Source organism: Fulmarus glacialis, unplaced genomic scaffold (genome assembly GCF_000690835.1).
Source record: "Fulmarus glacialis isolate BGI_N327 unplaced genomic scaffold, ASM69083v1 scaffold23811, whole genome shotgun sequence".
Lineage (NCBI taxonomy): Eukaryota > Metazoa > Chordata > Aves > Procellariiformes > Procellariidae > Fulmarus > Fulmarus glacialis.
Genome location: NW_009195002.1, coordinates 1 through 20,369, shown reverse-complemented (window position 1 = coordinate 20,369; position 20,369 = coordinate 1). Strand labels below are relative to the sequence as shown.

Sequence of the window (20,369 nt, the reverse complement as noted above, 5' to 3'; positions counted from 1 at the left end):
CGGGAGGGTGAAGAGAAGCGCCGTCGTGCAGTTCCTGCTTGGGGAAGCGTGTGTGTGCGGGTGTGTCCCGTAGTGTCCTTACGGAGACTCGGGGCAGAGACGCGCTGCGAGCTGTCACGCAGGTCTCGACGCTCCCGGCCGTGTTTTCTTCTCTTTGCATTGCCTTGCGCTGGTGGTCGTGGGAGAGGGATCATCCCAGTCGTGTCCAGCCGCTAGAAGTTTTTTTTTGCTGCGTTTTAATGACACGGTGTTTTCCGAACTCTGTATTTATATGTATTTTTCTTCCTCTAGGTATCTTTTGAGAACCCGCTTGATCCAATATGGCTTTGATTAGCCGAAAAAGTTTCCAGTTTTATTCATCCAGCATACCAGCAAGCAGGTCCATTTTGATCACCCTAAGCAAAAGGTTGAGCTTTATCAGTGGGCAGCGAAAGCCCCAAAACTGTAGCTCCGTAGCCATGAGGATGCTGTGTTTCAAAGATAAATCTCAGTATATGTTTTGTAGAAAAAACCATGTACAACTGTGGATACAGTCTCTTTCTGTTAGTGAAACTGTGCATCTTTGTGGACATGCTGGGAGCAGTCCTAAATCTGATAACGGGTGGATGGATGAACAACTATTTTTCAAGAAGTTGAACAGCCTTTGTACATCTGAAGAGATTTTTGACTTTCTTAGCTCTCTGGAAGTCATGTCTGATACTATGGCATCAGGAGCCCTGCAGAGGATTTCTGAAGTTGAGGTGGATGACAATGGTCTGAAAAACCCTGAAGGAGTGTTAGGGAATGAGGTTTTCAGGGCATTATGCTTCCAGTTCGAATTTGAATCCTCAAAACTGTCAAACACTGGGCTGCTGAATGCATTGCAAGCTTTGATAAAACTACGTATAGATCCCCAGAGTACACTGATGGCGAGCTTGCTTTCAGAGGGTGAGGAACGGCTTGGTAAAGGACAGTTGACTCTTGAAAATCTTTGTGCTCTTGGAGAGAGTTTGCTTGAGTTGGAAGGCCCAAGTTGTGCGGCACTGGAACAAATTGTGAACCACATGCAAGAAAAAGACATTGAGAAGTGGAGTCCTCAGGAAATGGTGATGGTTTATAAGTTGCTGCAGGTGACTGTCAGGAAAGGGGAACAGTACCAAGACTTACTAAACAGAATGAACAGTGTCACTTTAACCATAGTTTCCCAGCTAAGCCCAAAGTTCACAAGCATAATACTGAATTCACTGGTTGTTCTTCATCAGACTCAGGCAGTTCCCTTAGTGACAGCACTGTGTAAGCATTCTGTGAAGCATATTCCATATTTCACAGGTGAAGAACTAGTAAATGTACTGGAAGCCTTCCTGTACTTTGGACTTCGTGAACAAATTTTTACAGAGGCACTGGAAACACATGTTCCCAAGTCCATCTTTACCATGCATCCTCAAACAGTCAGCAAAGTCATGCAGTATTGCTGCCGAAAGATGATCCTTTCTAAGCCCATCTTTGATGCAGTGGCAGAAGATTTCATTTCCGATTCTGACAGATTTACCACTGACCAGATTGCTGAGTGTATTATACCATTTGGGACTCTTAACTATCTCCCTCCAAGTGCTTCTTCCTTGTTTAGGAAGCTTGAAACTGTCCTGCATACTCGCTTTAGTCACTTTCAGCCTCACGCCTTGCTGAACCTGCTGCACTCATGTGTTCTTATTCAACGTTATCCAGTAAATTTTCTGCCAAAAATATTTAGTCCCTATTTTCTGCAACAGCTTCAAGGTAAGGAGCAGTGTTTCTCTTGCTACGTTCCACATTTCTGTTTACGTGGTGTGTCTTTTGTCAAGAACCTATTTGTTATCAATTAATCTGTCAAATCAACAATGACCTGATTAAGGTGACTGCAGAATAGTGATCAGGAGGCCGAAGATTGTTGCTTCCTTGTCACAGTTGCAATTGTCTTTCAGTTTATATCATTTAGAGGAGTTTGAAAATTGCCCTGTACAATTTTAAACAGAGATTTGAAATCCCTTCAAAATTTTACTGCAGTTAATCCTTCTGCTTTTCTAAAAAATACTGACCCTCCGTTTTTCCCTATGTTTGCCCTTTATCTCATACAGGTTTTAGATGCCAAGTTATTCTGTGCAGGAATGTGTTACTTTTAACTCTGGTGGTTTAAACTTCTTCGCCTATGCAGTGACCGATGTGAATACTCACACTGAAGTGAGACTCTGTTACTATGAGACTGGTAGCACTAGGAAGGCTAGTGAGAGTAGTTATTACGGAACTAACAAGACTGAGACCAAAAGTGGTAGATTTTTTTAATGACAATGATACTTGGAATGATGCATGAGTGATGTAAAATACAGTTTAGTGATTATGGGTTCATTTTTCTCTAAATTGTTGCATTGTAATGACTGCCACACGAGGGATGTGGTGTAAAGGTGGAACACTGGATAGTGAGTCCTGAGACTCGGCTTTTATTCTGGGTGTAGCCCCCCATTTGCTTTGCGGCTTTGGGAAGTCACTTCACTTTTCTGTATCTTTTTCTTCCCCCACAATTGTTTGCCTTGCTTACTTGGATCTCATACGAATTAGGGTTGAGTCGGGCTCTTAGGCATTTTACTCGGGCTAGCCCAGGGGAGGACGTGTTTCAAAAAACAATAGACATACTAGTGGTACTGATTGTGAAGCTAAAATAATTACTTCTGCTTGTGCACTGCTAGTTAGATTTAAGATTTTGCTGATTTAAGATTTTCACAGTCCTCTGTGACTTCACATAATCCTTATTTCTGGGTATCTTCCTAAACATCCAAACCACTCTCTTTCTGAGCCTCTAAGGGCAAGGTACACGATCACAGTTGTCAGAAAACCTGTTCATAGCCTTTAAAATTGGGACCAAATTCTAATATGCAAGAAAAGTTACAGTAACTCTTTCACAGCTTACTTATAATTGTGTTACTAGCAAGCTCACCTATTACTACAGAAATAATTCATTGTTACATTTTAAAGAATAGTCTAAAAATCCTTATAAACTTTGGTGAAAATTAGTACAAATTCTAGAGAGAAGTGAGGTGAAGTGTAGCATTGGGACAAAAAGAATTTAAATTACTATTATTGATAAGCACGTGTTACAATTATATACACAGAACTTGTAAATCTCAGGCAGTACAAAATGTGTTTTTCAAATATTATTTTGCCTTATGATTCAAATAAGGTCCATTGCACACAAGATTCTAGCGCTTTGTTCCTTACCTTCCGTCAGGCTGCATCGTGTCCAGCTTTTCAGGTGGGGGTATGGTAGAACCAGGTATGGGCTTCTGCTGTCATCTCTTCTCTTCTTTCAGGATAAGGATTATATTCTTGCTTCCAAATTGGTTGTATTTCTCTTTCATACTGTATTATGATCAGCTTGTGAAAACTGAAAAGGGTAAATGCATAAAGCTGAAAAAATTAATTTGCAGTGCATAGTTGTTGGCTTAATTAAAATAGAAGTGAGATGTGAAATAGTGAAATGTAACAACATCATAAATGTGAGCAGTTAAGGATAGGCTGGTATGGTTTTTTTAATTATCTAGGTAAAAATGTAACTTGAATTCTAAGGCTCACATATGTTTTAACAAGGCATAAAGATTGGTGCCTCGTCCTGGTTTTTAAATTACTTTTAATCTAGAACCTGATGTGGTTATGTGATGCTTCTTCCCACTGGCATCCTGTCTGCCGACTACACTTCTCTGGTGGAAGCTTTCTGTGCCCATCTTTGTTCCGCGCCCTCAGCTCCTTTGCTTTCCACCTCTGAGCGAGCACTACAGTCCATCCTTGGCCCTACGTCTTACCGTACTGAGGAAAACATTACGAAATTTAAGAATCTACCCCATGGTTTATCCCATCTTGCTTAGGAGGTCTCAGAGACTGCTCACCCGCTGCTTCCAAGACTGTCTTGTCTGCAAGGGCTGCCTTCACCTAATTGTTTTTTGGTTTTTTTTTTTCCCCAGTCTAGTAAGTTTCTAGAACATGCCCCATGTGATAGCCTGTCCTTGGCTGTAACTGTTACCTAATCCAACACTTTTGGACACAAACCTGCTGTGAACAACACAGTTGTAAGCTATAGATTTTAAGTAATTCTGTGTTAGATAGTAAAGCATATTTAGCGGCATTATAGGGATATATAAGCTACGCCACAAAGATGAGTGACTTCTCTAGATCTCAGCTAAGATTGCTCTGTTAATAAAAATACATAGAAGATCAAGTTTTCAAAGTAATTAGAAACTTTGGTCACTCAATTTTTAGCTGTTCAACATAAAATACCTTAAGAGGTTGATTTTTAGGAAGCAGATATTCCTCATATCCTAAAAAACAGAATGTCTTTTAAAGTTCTCAAGCTGATACTTTGAAAATGAGAAACCTTATAGTACCAGTTAGTTTGAAAATGTTCTTTTAAATCAATATAAAGGTATTCTGCTACAGTGGTCAAAATTCAGAACAGGAACTTGAGAAGATGAGCTGCATGATTAGCATCTTATACCACGTCAGGATTTTACCATTCTGTAATAATACTTTGCACGTAATATGAAAGATTCTTCAAGTATACGCTTGTAGACAAATCTCCAGAAATTATTCAGTATTATCCACTACTTTCAGATAAAAAAATCTGAGTGAAACAACGGATTCCTGGGATTATAACTTGGGGAGAGGGGGTTGTAGGAAGAAGGAAATGGGGTATTTCTCCAAGCCCTCAACTCAAACTTATTCCTCCCTGTAGAACGTCCTGCATCTCTCAGATCGTCATTTTTTTGTGAAAGAGTATGACAGTCTTAACTAAGATCTTGCTGGCTTAATATTTTTTTTATGTTGATGATATTTCTGTAAATCATTGCCTCATTTTTCTAACTACGTCATTTCACAACTGATCTTTCTGTTCATTCAAATCATCAAGGATGATAATGATCAAGTAGCTTGTCTGCACATTAAACTGAATAGCTTTTCCTAACTTCTGCATGATCGTTTGTGTAAAGATACTTTGTTGAAGGTACACCTGAAAGCCTGAATATTTTTGTTTCAGCTCAGCCACCTGGTTTGGACAGAATTGTTATCTCCCGGATAACCCAGCTTTTTCTGACTGCAACCCTGGAGTGTCCATTTTATGAGGTATGGTACATGTGAAACCAGAACTGATGTTAGCAAGAGGTGATGAGGTGATAAGGTGATTAGGGCCCTGTTGATAATTAGTTGAAGACTGTCTTTCCTATAAAAACATTGGCATTGGATGAAACAGCTTGCTTTTTTTCTTGATGAAAATGTGAAGCATTTCTACCCGTTTGATTGACTTGATATATTTGTATGTTTGATGGAACTGACTAGCTCTAAGTTAAAGTGTTTTTTGAGTATGTCTGAGTACTTTTCCAACAACTATTCCTTTTTTATGTTTGACTTGTGAAGTCTTGGAGAACAGAAGAGATCAGGCACTTTAATGCTGGCCTAGCTGCAGAGGAATGGAAACAGTTGTGCATTTCTCATGAGTGATACGTTCAGCATGATAGCATGGAAGCTTGCTGAGGATATTCTGGTGGTTGGTTTTTTGTTTTGGTGTTTTGTTTTTTTTAAGTTTCTAGCAGATCATACCTCAGACTGTAAGTCTCTCAATAGGCATGGCTTTGAAATGCACAGAATATGTTGTGCTACATTAATATGAGTTAGCAAAAAGGTTTATCTCCCTTTTTATTTTCTTTGATTTGGTTTTCTGTCATTATGTAGGGTCCCAAACGCCTTCCAAAGTATCAAGTAAAGGCTTTTCTCATGCCTCACAGTTCCCTAGACGTTCACCTCCTCAAAAGGGTGAAGACTGGATTACTTTATTTACTGAAAAAAAGAATATATTTTGCATCAGAAGTATCAACACCATATTTCTATACAGTTGGTAAGTAACTAACTTTAGATTAATAATAAAATGTGTACTTATGCTGAAAAAATTTCAGGCCCAGTTATTTTCCAGAAATAAAAATGATTGATTTTATTCCCTTTGTGTGCATTCTAAATTGTGCAAATATGGAAAAAGTAAACTGGAATACAAAACACTGTAGAAGGTCTGAAATGGGGAAACATTATGGGAACTTTAAGTAAATGCATTTTCAAAGTGAGAAAGAAGAACAGGGAGAGAAAAGAACTGCAATAGTACTTGGAATTTACACAGCCGGTCTGCACTGAAAATAGCTTCTAACTCTTGTATTCTGTATTTTTACTATCAGCTCCCCTTTTACTTGTCCTGTAAACAATTTGTATAATATAAAGCAAAATGAGGCAATGCCACTCGCCTGATCTCTCTGGTTTGGTGGTGAGTAGAGAAAGGGAGAGCTGGAAGGTTGTCAGCCCTCTGTCCTGCTGGGCTCCTCTCCCCTTAGCAAGAATTGTTGACTACATATAGTCAGTGGGGGTTCGTGGACTGAAAGAGAGGAATGGGCAAAACAGAGTGTTTCACGCGCCAGGAAAGGAAACAGAGAAGGTAATGATGAGGAAAGATGTGTGCCCAGGAGGGGTGGAGGATAAAGAAGGTGTTGAGGGAAGGGTCCCTTGGACCCCATGGACATTGTAGGGATGAAAAAAAAAATCAAGAGGGAGGGATGACTCTAAAATTACTCTGCATTTCAGCTTCCACATGGGGTTGAAGTTGGCAGGGTGTAGGTCCCAAACTCTGTTTGCAGATTGACATCATCTATAAAATTAGGGAATTATTGAGAAAAATAAAAGGAGGGGGTGGAGACAGAGAGAGAGAGAGAGTGAGAGTGAGAGTGTCTCTCCCCAAAGCCCTCAAAATTCCAGAGGCCCTAGCCAGCCCAGCAAAGTGCCATTTAACTACGTTATGGTTTTTAGTGGACTTGGAGTACTACTTTGCTGTAGCATTATGAAAGGCTGAAGTGTTACTAATTATCACTCATTTGTTTTAAATAGTCTATACACATCTTTTGCAAGCCTCTGTGATTCAGAAAAAAGTATTGCAGTAGTATTTTACATTATTTTATAAAACAACGAACTGTAAGAGGATGAGAATTACAGTAAACAGTTTGTTATATGAAATGAGTTTTAATGTCACTTCTCTTTTCATCTATACTAGATATTGAGATTAAATTAGATGAAGAAGGTTTTGTATTGCCTGCTGCCCAATGTGAAGAGGTACACAGACGGTAAGAGAATAAAAGAAACCACTGGCAAAATGTTAACATTGACAAAGAGCATTCGGGGTGAAACCCCAGCAAAATTTAAGCTAATTGGAGTTTTGCCATTGACCTCAACAAAGCTAAGGTTTCACATTGAAACCACTGGCAAAAGGACAAAGTTGGCAAAATTAACAATCTGCACTTTTTCCTCATTATTTTGCCTCCTGACTATAGTGTCAGACAATTAGTGTCTTTATCCAGTGACAGTCAGGATCAAAGTGATCTTGATTTGGCTTATAGTAATGTATTTTGATCTTCTGTAATTAATTTTCAAACTAAAACCGAATTAATTCTAATTGAGCATGTCTGCATAGATTTAACACAGTTTAAGCCAGTTTGAGCTCACAAATTTACTTCTGTAAGGAATCCTGTGTATTGAGGATATTTGCTACAGATGCTGTTTTTATTGACAAATGCATAGGTGTTTAAAAAATATGTTAAACAAGGATTATTTTGAGAAACCTTGGATACAAAGTTAAGCAACCTGCCTGTGGGGTATTTGCAACTGCACTTCTGTGGATAAAGCAAAAGTCTTTGGAAAGGTTATGTTTTCTCCAGCTTAACCTTCACAAGACTCACAGACTAATATAGGTTCTTTTAAAAATCCCATGCTTAAATGTTTAAGAATGGGCTTTGATTTTTTTTTTTTAAATTACAGCTTTCATGTGTAAATAAGGTCAAAATATACTTAACATACTGAAAATTTAAGCAACCTTTTTGCAGTGAATATACAAAATTTGGTTTATGTTGATGTGATTTTTATCACCAAGGAGAAAAAATACAGTTATAATCTATGATGGTGCCAACCATACATACAGGTTTAACTTAAACAGATTTAGTTTAAACTTAACTTAGCTTAAACTCTAACAGGTTTAACAGGTACACTAATAAGTTGAATAAATTTAGCTGCTGAAATGTTTTCAAGCTGAGACAAGTATTTTGTATGGTTTTCCTTCTAGAAGAATTCAAAACAGTTTACCAATAGTAGCATTAAAAATATCAAACTCTTCTTAACTTGTATGGTAATTTTTGTTCAGAGCATATAAATAAGCTTTTCAGTTTCATTAAGCTTCAGGCTTTCCCCCTCCCACCCTTAAATTGAGTGATTTAAATTGTCCTGAACTAGGTAACTCCCATCTTACAATATCTAATTCTAGGAGGTATTATTCTAAGAGGGGAGGTATTATCTCATGCTTCTTAGGAACTGCAGTAGTTGTGGTGATTAAAATAACTGATTTTTTTTTTTTTTATACTACACTTGTGCTTGATTTTAGAATTGCCCTCTGTGTTGATGGTCAAAACAGATTTTGCGTTAATAGCCACAATCTGTTGGGAGAAGAAGCTATTAAACAAAGACATCTTCAGTTACTTGGTTATGAAGTTGTGCAGGTAAAGTCCAAAGACAGTGGTTTGCTTTTGCTGTGGCTAATAAAACAAGTGAAAAATGATTATTTTATAATGCTTAAAATTGTAGTGGCAATTACTTCCCAAGGCAGATGTAGTCTTGTCCTTTCTATATTATGTACTCTCTGCCTAGCTTTTGCCTTTTTGAGGGTTTACAGAAATTCCTTTTTCTTCCTTGGATCAATTAGTATATTCTGCCTGTGTTTTCACCTGCTTTGAAAGAGTACTTCTCTGCAGTGATTAAGATTCAAATCTTGACTTAAAGGAAAATGTTGTCTAAGAGTTCAGTAGAATTGGGATTTTTAATTAAATACTTTCTAAAAAAGGTCTGAATTTGGAGTTTAAAAAGAGGAGTTTAAAAAAAAAGGAACTGCTTTGTATTGTAAATAATATTTTCACAACAGAGTATATGCTTTATTTTGCCTGTTGAATTAATAGGGGTATTTTTATCTTTAAACATACTTTGGACCAAACCAGTTACTTCTGGATTTTTGAGATTTTCTTTTCCATTTATAATCACTTATCACATAAGCCTAACTCCGTTATATTTAACTTAGTTTAAACTGTAATGGATATAATTTTGCTTTACAATAATCTCTATTCAGGTGATTTACAGATCAATAATACGCTTAGGATTAAATGTTTAATTTTAAAACAGACAAATCTTTGATGTGTAGTTTTACATCTGCTTAATGAACATCAATCTTACCCAGTTGTTTATTAAAAGGTATTTCCAGCAGTCATTTTTGTTTTGTTTCCAGATTCCATTTTTTGAGATAGAGTGTCTACAAAACTGCGGAAAAATGGCAGAATATCTGCACAAAAAAATCTTTCCTCATACATACTACGGACTCGGTGCTGACACTGGAGAATAATGCTAAATCACAGTTTGACCTCCTGTACTATGAAGTGTAAATATTGTGCATGGAAGAACAATTCTGTTTTCTAAATAACTCCACCTAAGATAATTTGAGTTTCTGAATGTGAGACCTTCCAATATTTGGAACAATTGACATGTAAAGGGTAATAAAGAGCAACATATTTTCTTAAGTTTTGTGTAAATATTTATTATAAGTTAACAGATGTAAGTGCCAGACAGTCAGTGCTGCATTTCCGTTGTATTTTCACTAGTTCTAACTCACAACTGCAAATGGACAGATGTGACTATTCAAGGATACTGGCTGGTGCTGAATGTCCAGAATGTGCCATGCTACCTACCAATCAGGGCTTTTCTTGACAGTATAAAAAGAAATTGTGCAATTTACTCATAGCTGTTCATGTGCTTTCCCAAGTGTTTCATAAAACTAAAATTTGCAGTAGTTGCACAAGCAGTATTGGCTTACTGCTCATACTTAAGAGATGTAGAGTGCTGTTCACTAAATAGCAATGCCTTACAGAAAATGAGAGCATTTTTATTAAAAAGATTTGCTTTACTTTGTAAATCCTTCACAGGGATTTACTGCCACAAGGTAGTGGACTTGCACAGCTGTCTCTGTGGGGGCCACCCTAGATTCTGGGTATGCACTATTTGTACTTTTGTCTTTGGTGGCAGTTTTAGCTAAACTGGCTAAATGGGGTCATGTATGCGCTCGAGTACCTTCAGTTTACAGCCTGCCATTCAAGCCTAAACTGAAACTTGGTTATGCTCTGAAGCTCAGAAGAACTGTGTCCTATGCAGTCCTTTTTTATGTATAAATTCTGGCAGAAGGGTGGAACTGAGAACTGGAACCAGTAACCACTTCAGCTGGAAGAAGCATGCCCTAACTTGGGTCAACGTGTTGCTTTACAGATGGATGAAGGGACAATAACATAGCCTTAGTTCTGATCACATAACGTATACTTGATGAACTGCCATGTAAAACACATTTTCAGGTTAGCTTGTGCATCCTGTCCCATGTGGAATTATTACTTATCAGTAGCAAAACAGAATTCCCAGCATCACGTGGTTTGATTTGAACTGTTATGATTTGATACAAAAAAGGTGAAACTTTTATATCCTTGAAGTTCTATGTATTTCACCAGTAGATACAGAACATGGCCATTTTTTCCTTCCAAGGCTACTGTTAATAATTTGTGAGTTGTGGGTGTCCGTTAATTGTCCCAACAATCCCTGGAGATTTTTGGATGCAAAATCCAGATCCAAAATATGATTTACATTGTGTCATGCTGTGCATTGTGTTCATGTTAATTTTTTGCATGTATAAAACCTTTACTCACAGTAGTATATCAGCACTGACAAGTGAGGGAGCACCAAGAGGTTATGAGATACTTTCCAACAGTGTCATAGGAAGCTTACAGCACATGGCTAACCTAACAGTTGTCATCCTAGCAAAAGAGAAATTGAAGGAGAATGACTGAAATGTCTTTGCAGACATTTATAAGGAACTTCTCCCTAACCAGAAGAAATCGTCAAGGCATTCTTTTGACACTAACTAAGCACTGAAGGGAGAAGTCAACCACTCAGAAGTGAATGAGAAACAAGTAGTAGGAGGAACAACCTGTGAAAAGCCTTCAAAAGTGAGGAGGGATGAGAAGGGACTAAAAGAGAAGAGGTGACACTGGCAAAGAAATGAGAGAGGAAAACTGATACTGGTGTCGATGACTCATGTCTTTCTCCGCGGTGGAAGTGAGCGGGTGATGCTTATTTCTTACACAGGCCAGAAGGTGGTGGTGTTCTCAAACAGATTTGATTTCCCGTATTTTTTCAAACACAGATGGTTTGTAAATACTACTTAAAAGGAGTAATTTGTACTGACTGTCCCAAACTAAAAATAACCTGTCTAGAATATGGCCATTTTCCATCTCATTCTTCACTACTATACATTTGATACTGATTTTTGAAAAAGTGTCAGAAAACATTTCCTTCTCGCTTTGTTCTTACTGTGATTCCTTTCATTTAATGCTGCTGGATTTGTTTAACGAAGTATTTATTGTTGAAAAGGAATGTGGCAGTTACTGCCATCTTGTCTCTAGCTCATTGAATATAGAGGAACTTGCAGGTCATGAATAATGAAAGTAATAAACACCCCTCGGAACGGGCTGCTCTGCCGTACTCTGCTTCTCACATCATGCCAAACAAGTGCTATTGATTGCCTAATTTACCACTTATCCAGGCCCCAGATTAAGCAGTTCTTTGGTTTTATTATTTTTTACTAGGTGACTCACTGTGTTCACAAATGATACAGGTTTCCTATGTGTAAGTACCTGACAGAACTCCAGTGTCCGTCAAAGCTGTGGACTTCCAGTCCTTGTTCTGGTATGATCAGTCTGGCTGTTGTTCCTTTCTGAACAATACTGCCTCAGCTTTAAACAGCAGAAGGATCAGTGGCTCTTGAGAACCAAACTGATGCATACCCTGCAGGAGATACTCCTTCTCCTGAAATTACCTTATAACTTTAGTACTGAATTCAGTGAGAATACAAAGCACTAAATGTTTAAGCAGGTTTAGACATTTACTCTAAACGTGCTTTTTAATGACTACTGCTCAAATCCTTGTGTTTTTTCCATCCTTTCTACCAAACTATTTAGTGCTTGTTCTCCTAGTATTATTTTTTTTTTCTTTTTTTCAGCATTGGATACAGAACCAAAGATGATTTTTCTTGTGACACACTTGAACAATGCCTCAGATACTATTCGTACAGTAAAAGTCAGCGAAATGGATGTCTGAAATCAGCTAAGCCCAGATTTTGTCTATTTAAATGCTAAGTACTCAGAAGTTCCCTTTAATTCGACTTCCACTTGAAGACTACTGAAACTGCTAAGCACTTCTCTAAGTCAGATCATTTCTTTCCCTGCCGATTTATGGGTAAGCCCATGCATTTTGGAAAATCTGGGTTGAATCCCCGTTTCAGCTGTTGTGCAGATAAATAACACCTAGCAATTTTGTAGCAATACTGTAAGGATTAAGAAGTCAGTGACCATTGATACCCTGAGGTGCAAGGTGACTTAAATGTTAAGTCTGTGAATAGTTGTTATATAAAAGCACTGCCTAAAATAGCAGAGAAGCAGCTGTTGACCCAACAGGTCTCATTTCCAGTCTTGTTACCTAAAATGTTCAGCTCTTGCTGATGCTTTTCTTTATAAAATTTTTATGAGACTGTAAGGAGAAGACATGCATTTGAAGCAGCATGAAGAAAAGTACAGCTGCTATTTCATCCTATTTTTAATCCAAATCATTCTCATTAACTAAAATGTAGAGAAAAAGGCAAAAGCACCATATTGCTTTTCGATGCGAGGTCAGGTTTTTTCCACATAAATGTTGCTGGTAATGACAAGTACAAGAGACTTAGCATGGCTCCAGGCTTGGAGAAGGTTTTTCCAATAAGCAGGTGATGCCGTTTTTCCTGTAGAATTCTGCCTGCACGTGATTAATCCTTGCGTGATCTCTGATCGGCTGCTCTATGGGCTTATTTATGCGTCTCCCATACTCTGAAGATGACAAAACAGCGACAGGTCTTGCCATTTCCTGTGAAAATATAAAATTCTCCTTATAAGAAAATCACAGAACGAATACTTGGCAGTTATCTACTGCTAAATGTGCTGTGGCCAGGGGCAAAACAACAGACAGAACTGTACAGCATCTGCTATACGGATGTATATTTATTTAGCAGTGATCTGCACTCTTACTGTTCCATCCCTGACCTAGTTTTTTATGTATATTAATAAACCATGAATGTATTACTAGATGACAAGGCGGTAAGATACAGAGCCATGCCATGAGTTACTGTGGACTGATAATTTTTACACGCTCATGCACACACACACACACACTCACAGAGGTGATTACCCTGTGATACTGGCAAACTAAATGCTATTTTACTGGAAAGTGGCACAGATTTTATTTTCATTCTTATTTTTCTTGTGCTCTGACTTGCATGATTCATTTGAAAAATAGGAGACATTTAATTTGTACCCCTTGTTACAGGAACACCTACTCTGCTTGCACAATTCAGTGAAACCACCGCATGAAAAAAATCAAAGCCTAAAGAAAAACCTTGGGCAACCACTAGTCCATGAAAGCTTTCCCTGAAGGACATAAAGCATATACTACTGTATTTTTGCACAATGAAAGGTTTTACTAAAAATGCTTGTAGCTGTAAGATTACAGAAATAACTGCTCTGCAATCATGGAAAGTGGACGTGGTGAAAAATAACCTGACCAAGAAAAGATTATTTTAAGCTTATTCTTAGTAAACTGCACTTTAAGTGACTGTGCCATCACTATCTGCAATCTGCAGTTCCTTCCTGTGCCACGGCAATGGGGAGCTCTGGAGTCAGAAGGGAAAGACAGGATTTGTTTGTTTTTCTTTCCCTTGCCAAAGGTATCAGGCTGCTTGTATGTCTGTGCACTGGCTAACACAGTAAGCCTTGGTCCCCAGTGTGTTTGTGTGTTTGCCTAGTCTTACGATACAAATATCTACAAGGAGAATCAAAATGTGGACGCCACACCACAGTTCAGGTGCAAACATACGACTTCTTTGCTACAACAGACGCAAGTCTGAGCCATATCAGCACTTACGATAGAACCTGTGAAGCACATCAGCCTCTGCATTTCCTGTGAGGATGAAGGTGGGAGCATAGATCCGAGGGGTTTCACAGCAGGGCAGTCAGATGTGAGACATTTCCAGACTCATGGACAAAAGTAGACCTGAGATTCTTGGGAAGACGCTGCAAACCCTTTTTTCAAAAAAACCCCAGAAAAGCCCACTCCAAAACAACTGTTCATCCCCCAAGTCTCCCCCTATCCTTCCTGCCTACCTTGTTCCACCCCATTAAAAGCTATTCAGTACACCAACTTATAACCCCACCAGAACAGAAATCAAGTCAAGAGTGGCAGGCAAAAAATAAGACCATTTCTTCCCCACCCCCAGTTGTGCATAAATGTTGAAAAAGGAGAAATGACAGAATCTTTGTACCATCAAGAAAGACTTTGCTGGCGATACAGGGTTTACAGTGCTAACGACGGGCAGCAGTATGTAATTCTGATAGTCTGTGTTCCCTTTAAGTAAATAAGATTCAGTTTCAGCATCCTTGGTAGCACAGCGCTGACTGTGCACGGTGGCATTTTATCTTTGTGGGTTTGGCATTCAGCAGATTTCAGGTTTTCCAACAGTTGGCTGGGAAGCGCCCCGCCACTTGCCTTCGCAGCGTGTAATTCTAGCACTGTTAACGCTTGAAATCAGCAATGGCAGCCTTGTGCAAACACTCCACTGCAGTCACTGTGCTACGTGTAACTAAACCGAGTATCTGTGACTGTACTGTTGGATTCCCTGGGTGTACCCAGGCTCTCTGCAGGAAATGAAGGGCTTATTTGCAGAGCTTTGTTCTTTTCCACTTCAAGGAAAGGAGTGTACCATGGTGGATTCAGCCTGCCTCCTTTCAGTATTGTACTAGAAAGATGTTGATAGTGGCCTTTTTATTTATTATGTTTTATTATATAGTTATTATTATATAAAGTCTGTGAGGGCCACTGATGTAATTAAAAAGCAGGAGTTGAGTATGTGACCTATACTTAGTTATGGGTAAGTCCAGTGTTGGGTGTCATCACGTGCAGGAGAATCATGTTGCAACATTTAACAGCTGTGGGTTTGATGTGTCTCCATGCTAATTAAAGGGCTGGATTAAGGGACACCTGTTCAGGCAGCCTCCCTTGCGTACACTGCCCAGCAGAGCTGGTACGAATTCTGGCCCATACGCGTTTGCTTTAGGAAGCAATCTGGTAGGAAAGTGAGTTTTGCTGATACCGAAAGGACACAAGAGCTCAGTAAGAAACCTTAACTCTGCATTGATAAACTGTTTCTACACAAATTTCCCAGCTGGAGGTTGGGCTTGGTATTGGGGGAGGAGGGTTGGCTTTGTTTTTTTTAAATAAAAAGGCTCATTTTTAATTGAAGTAGTTATTTACATGGCTTTTGGCGTCACGCAGATTTGCAGTTGAGTTACTAGGCATGAGCAGGTGATAGTAATGGGCGCTCCTGAGATTCCTTTGGGAGCACCTAATACTCCCTGCACTGTCTGATAGTGCTGAAGGGCATTACGGCTATGCACTGAAATGTCTGGCACATATAGCTGCTAGTGAGAGGAATGGCAAGCAGTGGCCTTTCTCCCAAAATCTCAACAGTTTTATTACACATCAGTTACAATAATTTTAACTTTTGTCTCTTTCTTCCTTCTTCCATCTCTATCGTATATAATCACCAATACAGGCAGCCATTCTTACCCACCTCTTTACATCCCATGAACCCATCAGGATTTTGAGGCCATTAACAGAGAAAGGTTGCACTTCATTTGGTTTTTGACAGCCTCTGCCTCTGTGTGTGTACATGTATATAGATGTAAAAATATATGTATATACATACACTCATGTATGCTTTGCCCAGCCTTTTCCAGGCATGTCTGTGGTCTTCTGACTGATCCCTCCTTCGCACTAGCTCCCTATGAATTTCCTTCCTGCAGGGCAATCTAAGTTTGTGTAACAAACTCACCAGCTTCAGAGACTTGGGCTCTCTCAGCAAATGCTGGCGCAGAGAGGGTGGATGTCAGAGGGCAGCGGTTGAGTCAGGATCCCTGAATCCAGTCCTCTCAGGGAGAAGAGTTTTCAAGCATCACAGAAATAGCTACAGGACCACCTGAGCTGCACCTCTCTAAGGGCACAGACGGTTCAGAAGTCACTCTCAGTGACCCTGAAGCTCTGTAACAGAGGGTTTGCCTTGTTGTGTGTATCTCTTTCCCCATGCTTTAACTTGCATATGGCTTGTCACCTGGAAATCTACAGGTTGTCGAAGAGCAGGAGCTAACTCAGGTGTCTTCACTGGCTAATGCTTTTTCCTAAACCTCCAGGCTGAGGACAATGATGTCCTCCTTCCAATTCCTTTGATACCATATAGGCTGCATTATAAAGGGTAAAACAATGGCTATAGTCTCCAGCCATGTCAAAAAGTACAAAATACCTTTAACAAAGATAATTATGAAATTATCAAAGGGTTACCTCCTCGTTAATGTTAAGACCACGACTCTTTGCGTGTTCTCTGTCACATCGGTGAAGTTTTTTGTTGTAACCCTCTGGTCTTTTAAAAATGGAATTGTAAGTGGAAACATCTCCTGTCTTGAGAAAAGGGGAAAAAATGGCTAATTTGCAGTATTGCTTAACTTTACAGGTTACAGAATATATGTAGTCAAATCAATACTTAATAACTCAATAATTAATAACAGTGCACATATAGCATTAGGTGATGGCAACTGTAATATTACTGAGCTACCATTAGCAAGTTTGGGTCAATCCTTTGGAATAGTCTGCAATAAAACCAGTTTTAAAGTCTGTTCAGCTCTCAAATTTCCCTTGTGGCAATTTATCTCAATTTTTCCCTGTAATCTGTTGTAACTTTTGGAACGTCAACTGCTTTGTTTGTTTGTTTGTTTGTTTTACTTTTCTGAAATTTATATAATCCTTCTCAAGTTCATAAATTTGTCAAATGATCTGGCACTGTAATGTAAAAAGAAAAAAGGCAGTTTCAGAATTCATTTGGAATGAAAAAGACAAAGGTATCCTGCAGTGGAATCACCATTTAATTTCTGATTAAAGCGGAATTGAGAAGAGTTCAGAAACATGCCACAGTGGTAATCCTGTGATCCAGCAGTATGCATGTATCTGTCACGTATGAAAATACAGCACACCCCAAGCCAGAATTTTATTGTATTTATGATACCTGTTGACATAGTTGCATCCAAATAAGCAACATTAAAGATCTGATCTGCTACCAAATGCATTCCAATCAAGAAGTTCTCATCAATGGAATCAAAGGAATTTCAAAACCAAACAAGTTTTCAAGGAAAGAAAAGCAAAATCCTCTGTTGAAATATACTGTCAGTGGTTAATGAACTTCATTAAAAGGTCCATATTCTGGTAAACATGTGAATCAATCGCCGGTTTTGTGCACGGCTGACTACAAATTTGAAAAATTGTGCTTTTTGTTGGGCTTTTTTTTACCTCTAATTTTACAGTGTGCCCAATTTAGCCTTTGAAAAACTCTTGTATTTTGAGTTTTACAATTTACAATGCTATCCTCCAAAAATAGTCAAGTCAGGGCAGCTCAAGAAGGCTATAATGGTTCCATTAAAAAGAAACCATAGGTAAGAGCGCTAGTGAGGCACCGCTGTAATCACAGGCTTCTTTTGGAAGGGTATCTCCATTACTTGGTTCTGCCAAGAGGAGAGGTGGTTTGATATTTAACCTATCCATCCCTTCATTTCTCAGAAACCATCAAGAAGCCTCACAGAGTTTCAGGCACGTTCAGGAGCATCCTGCATCTGATTTTTCACCTCCATTATTATTATTTCTGTGCTTCCTTGCTTCTCCTTTCCTCCCCATGCTACCAGTTTCATTCAGAATTTTAGTGGGCATCTAATTTGTGCTCACCACCGGGAATGCAATTTGCTCCTTTGTTTTTATTCACGTGGCATTATTTGTCCATTATTTGTTACCTCTATCAGAACAGATACTTCATTCTTTCTGGATGCAGATAGGTAGCCAGCCTGTTATGTTAAAAACTAGCCCCGTCCCAGATGTTCTGTTTAAGATCTTCTGCCAGATGTGTAGAGGCAACACTTCTATGCTCAATATACTGGTAACTTTTTGCTGTTGTTTCTCTTTGTTGTTAAATGCTGATTTAGTTGGCCTAGGCGGTGGTGGTGGGGAGCTGTTTCTTAAACCCATCAGAGCAAGTGAATCACACAGAGCAGACAATAAATTTGCACTCAGGGTGGGCATCCTCTGTGTACTGCTACTAACGGTAAGCACTTTGCAAACATTCATTAATATTCCAGACATACAAATTACAAATAGATAATAGCTTTCTCCATGTCACAGAAGAGGAAACACCACGCAAACTGGCTACAGTAACTTATGTAAAGCAATCGAGGGAGCAACTGTCAGCCAAGGGATTAAAAGGCAGGAATTTCTGGCTTCTGGCCATCTGCTGAGAATATCTTCCTCTATTTCTCTCTGCTTCAGTTTCTGACACACAGTTGGTTTTAGGTATTTAAGCTGCAAAAAGCAATGAAATTCCTTTTCCTGTATAAATAAAAGATTTCAAATTATCTAATTTCTTAATTGTCTAGAAGAATGGGTTGAATCTGCTTCCTCCCCTGTGGCCGAGGCCTGTGCTGTGAAGAAACCTATTAAACAGCTGTTACCACTTTTTGTTTCCATGCCACTGGAGCAGCATTTTCCACAAACCAGGTCACTGGGAGCGTGAAAGCAGACTTTATATTGTAAGCAAAAGCTCTACCATATGGTTGCTAATTCCGTGCAGATTGCGAGCTCCACCAGCCCCAAGTGCACCATGCCAGCTCTCTGACCTGCCGTAGCCTTACTCCTGTTGTGCTCTCCCTACCGTGTTTTGTTACGCATGGCACTAACTGTGCCCGCTCACCTTTGGCTCAGAGCACCTTCCCAAGGTAACGCTGAAATCAACGAGAAAGAGTCTGAAATTACAAATCTACCCGTCTTTTAGCTGGGCCACCCAGTCAATGCTGGAAATCGATTTTGCTGTTCCTTTAACGCCCAGCGCTGTGCTGTGGTCTGCACCCTGCCCACACCCCAGGGCCACAGGACCTGCAAACTCTCACAGGTTGCCAGTTGTCACTGCCCAGTGCTCTGCACATTCAGCATCCTGTCACTTGGGTGGGGAGGGCATACACGGGGTGTATTTATTGTTATAAACAAATATATGTTGCCATAATATTACTGTATTACAGTGATATAATTGACATTTCAGAACTTTTTAGTGTTTGGGGTTTTTTTTCGGGGGGGGAAGTTGTTAAGTTCAATGTCTCATATGAATCTCTTCAGAGAGAGAAAGGTTCGCTACCCAAGAACTATAGCCCAGCTGAGGCTTTAGGTGTAAGATTGTTTTCATTTCTGATTTTAAATATGAGGACAGAGAGAATGAGGGAAAAGGGTGATATAATGCAGCAGAGAGTGAGGGGTGAGGCTCCCTGCTAGTCTACTTGAGTTACTACATGTTAAGTGTCAGTGTTAATACCTTCAAAAGCATTCAGTTATCAGGCATATATTGATGTTACTGTTTTGAGTAGCTCTCTTGATTTTCTTTATTAAAGCTGAGCATACGGAAAATTTGTGCGATGCACATTGAAAACCTTTTCCCTCGACTGAAAATGGAGCAGTGTGTTATTAAAGGGTCCCCGAGAGTGTGCGTTACCAGAAAAAACACAGGTGCCACATCCAACCCTAGTGAGAGATGATGCCCTTCCTAGTGTTCCCCCTGAAGACGCCTCGCATTTCGGTGACACCACGTGGCCTGTTGGTCCTTAATCCTTGGCAAACCATGTCTCTGCCTTCTCTTGCCATCCAGTGAAAGACGTTGCCCTCATGTTCCATCCACAAGTAGCAAACACCTGTTACACTTCGCAAAGGCCTCTGAAGATAAAACCTGCTATGTAGGCATTAGATAGTTTTCTTAGTTAGCGACTAACACGCGGCATTTCCGCTGGCCTTTGACAGGATTTTTTTAGACACCGGCCTGACCAGGTCCCTCACGATGAGGGCCGAGCCCTTCCTTGCACAGGGGCTGAGCACAATGTCGTCACGCTGCGCAGAAACCCACGGGGAAGGCTTGTCCCTCCAGACCCGCCGGGCCCTGCGAGGCGCCCCGGCTCTCCCCGGCTCGCTCCCTTCCCTCCCTCACCTTGGCGTCCCGGTGGAAATAGCTGAGCTCCGGAGGCCCTTCCCGTCTGGCTGGGATGCGGCTGAAGGCGGAGAGG

At 39.7% G+C, this 20,369-nt stretch overlaps 2 protein-coding genes across 2 annotated transcripts; one reads left to right on the top strand and one right to left on the bottom strand.

Annotated features, from left to right (window-relative positions):
* The first annotated feature begins 320 nt into the window (after window positions 1–320).
* Window positions 321–9,633, top strand: FASTKD3 (FAST kinase domains 3). Its single transcript, XM_009587960.1, has 6 exons — window positions 321–1,755; window positions 5,036–5,121; window positions 5,728–5,890; window positions 7,082–7,151; window positions 8,459–8,573; window positions 9,350–9,633. Exons 1-6 carry the CDS (start codon window positions 321–323, stop codon window positions 9,461–9,463), a joined length of 1,983 nt encoding a protein of 660 aa, XP_009586255.1. The 3' UTR covers window positions 9,464–9,633.
* Window positions 9,634–12,873: 3,240 nt separating this feature from the next.
* Window positions 12,874–20,365, bottom strand: LOC104072267 (chromosome unknown open reading frame, human C5orf49; the record flags this gene model as incomplete). The annotated part of the gene is made up of 3 exons (XM_009587961.1): window positions 12,874–13,053; window positions 16,576–16,692; window positions 20,294–20,365. Coding segments are annotated over 3 exons (369 nt in total), but the record flags the coding sequence as incomplete, so codon positions are not given.
* Window positions 20,366–20,369: the final 4 nt, after the last annotated feature.

Coding starts and splice junctions, on each gene's coding strand:
- FASTKD3 (XM_009587960.1), top strand. CDS start 321: ATGGCTTTGATTAGCCGAAAAAGTTTCCAGTTTTATTCATCCAGCATA. Junction 5,891..7,081: donor ACCATATTTCTATACAGTTG/GTAAGTAACTAA, acceptor CATCTATACTAG/ATATTGAGATTAAATTAGAT. Junction 7,152..8,458: donor TGTGAAGAGGTACACAGACG/GTAAGAGAATAA, acceptor GCTTGATTTTAG/AATTGCCCTCTGTGTTGATG.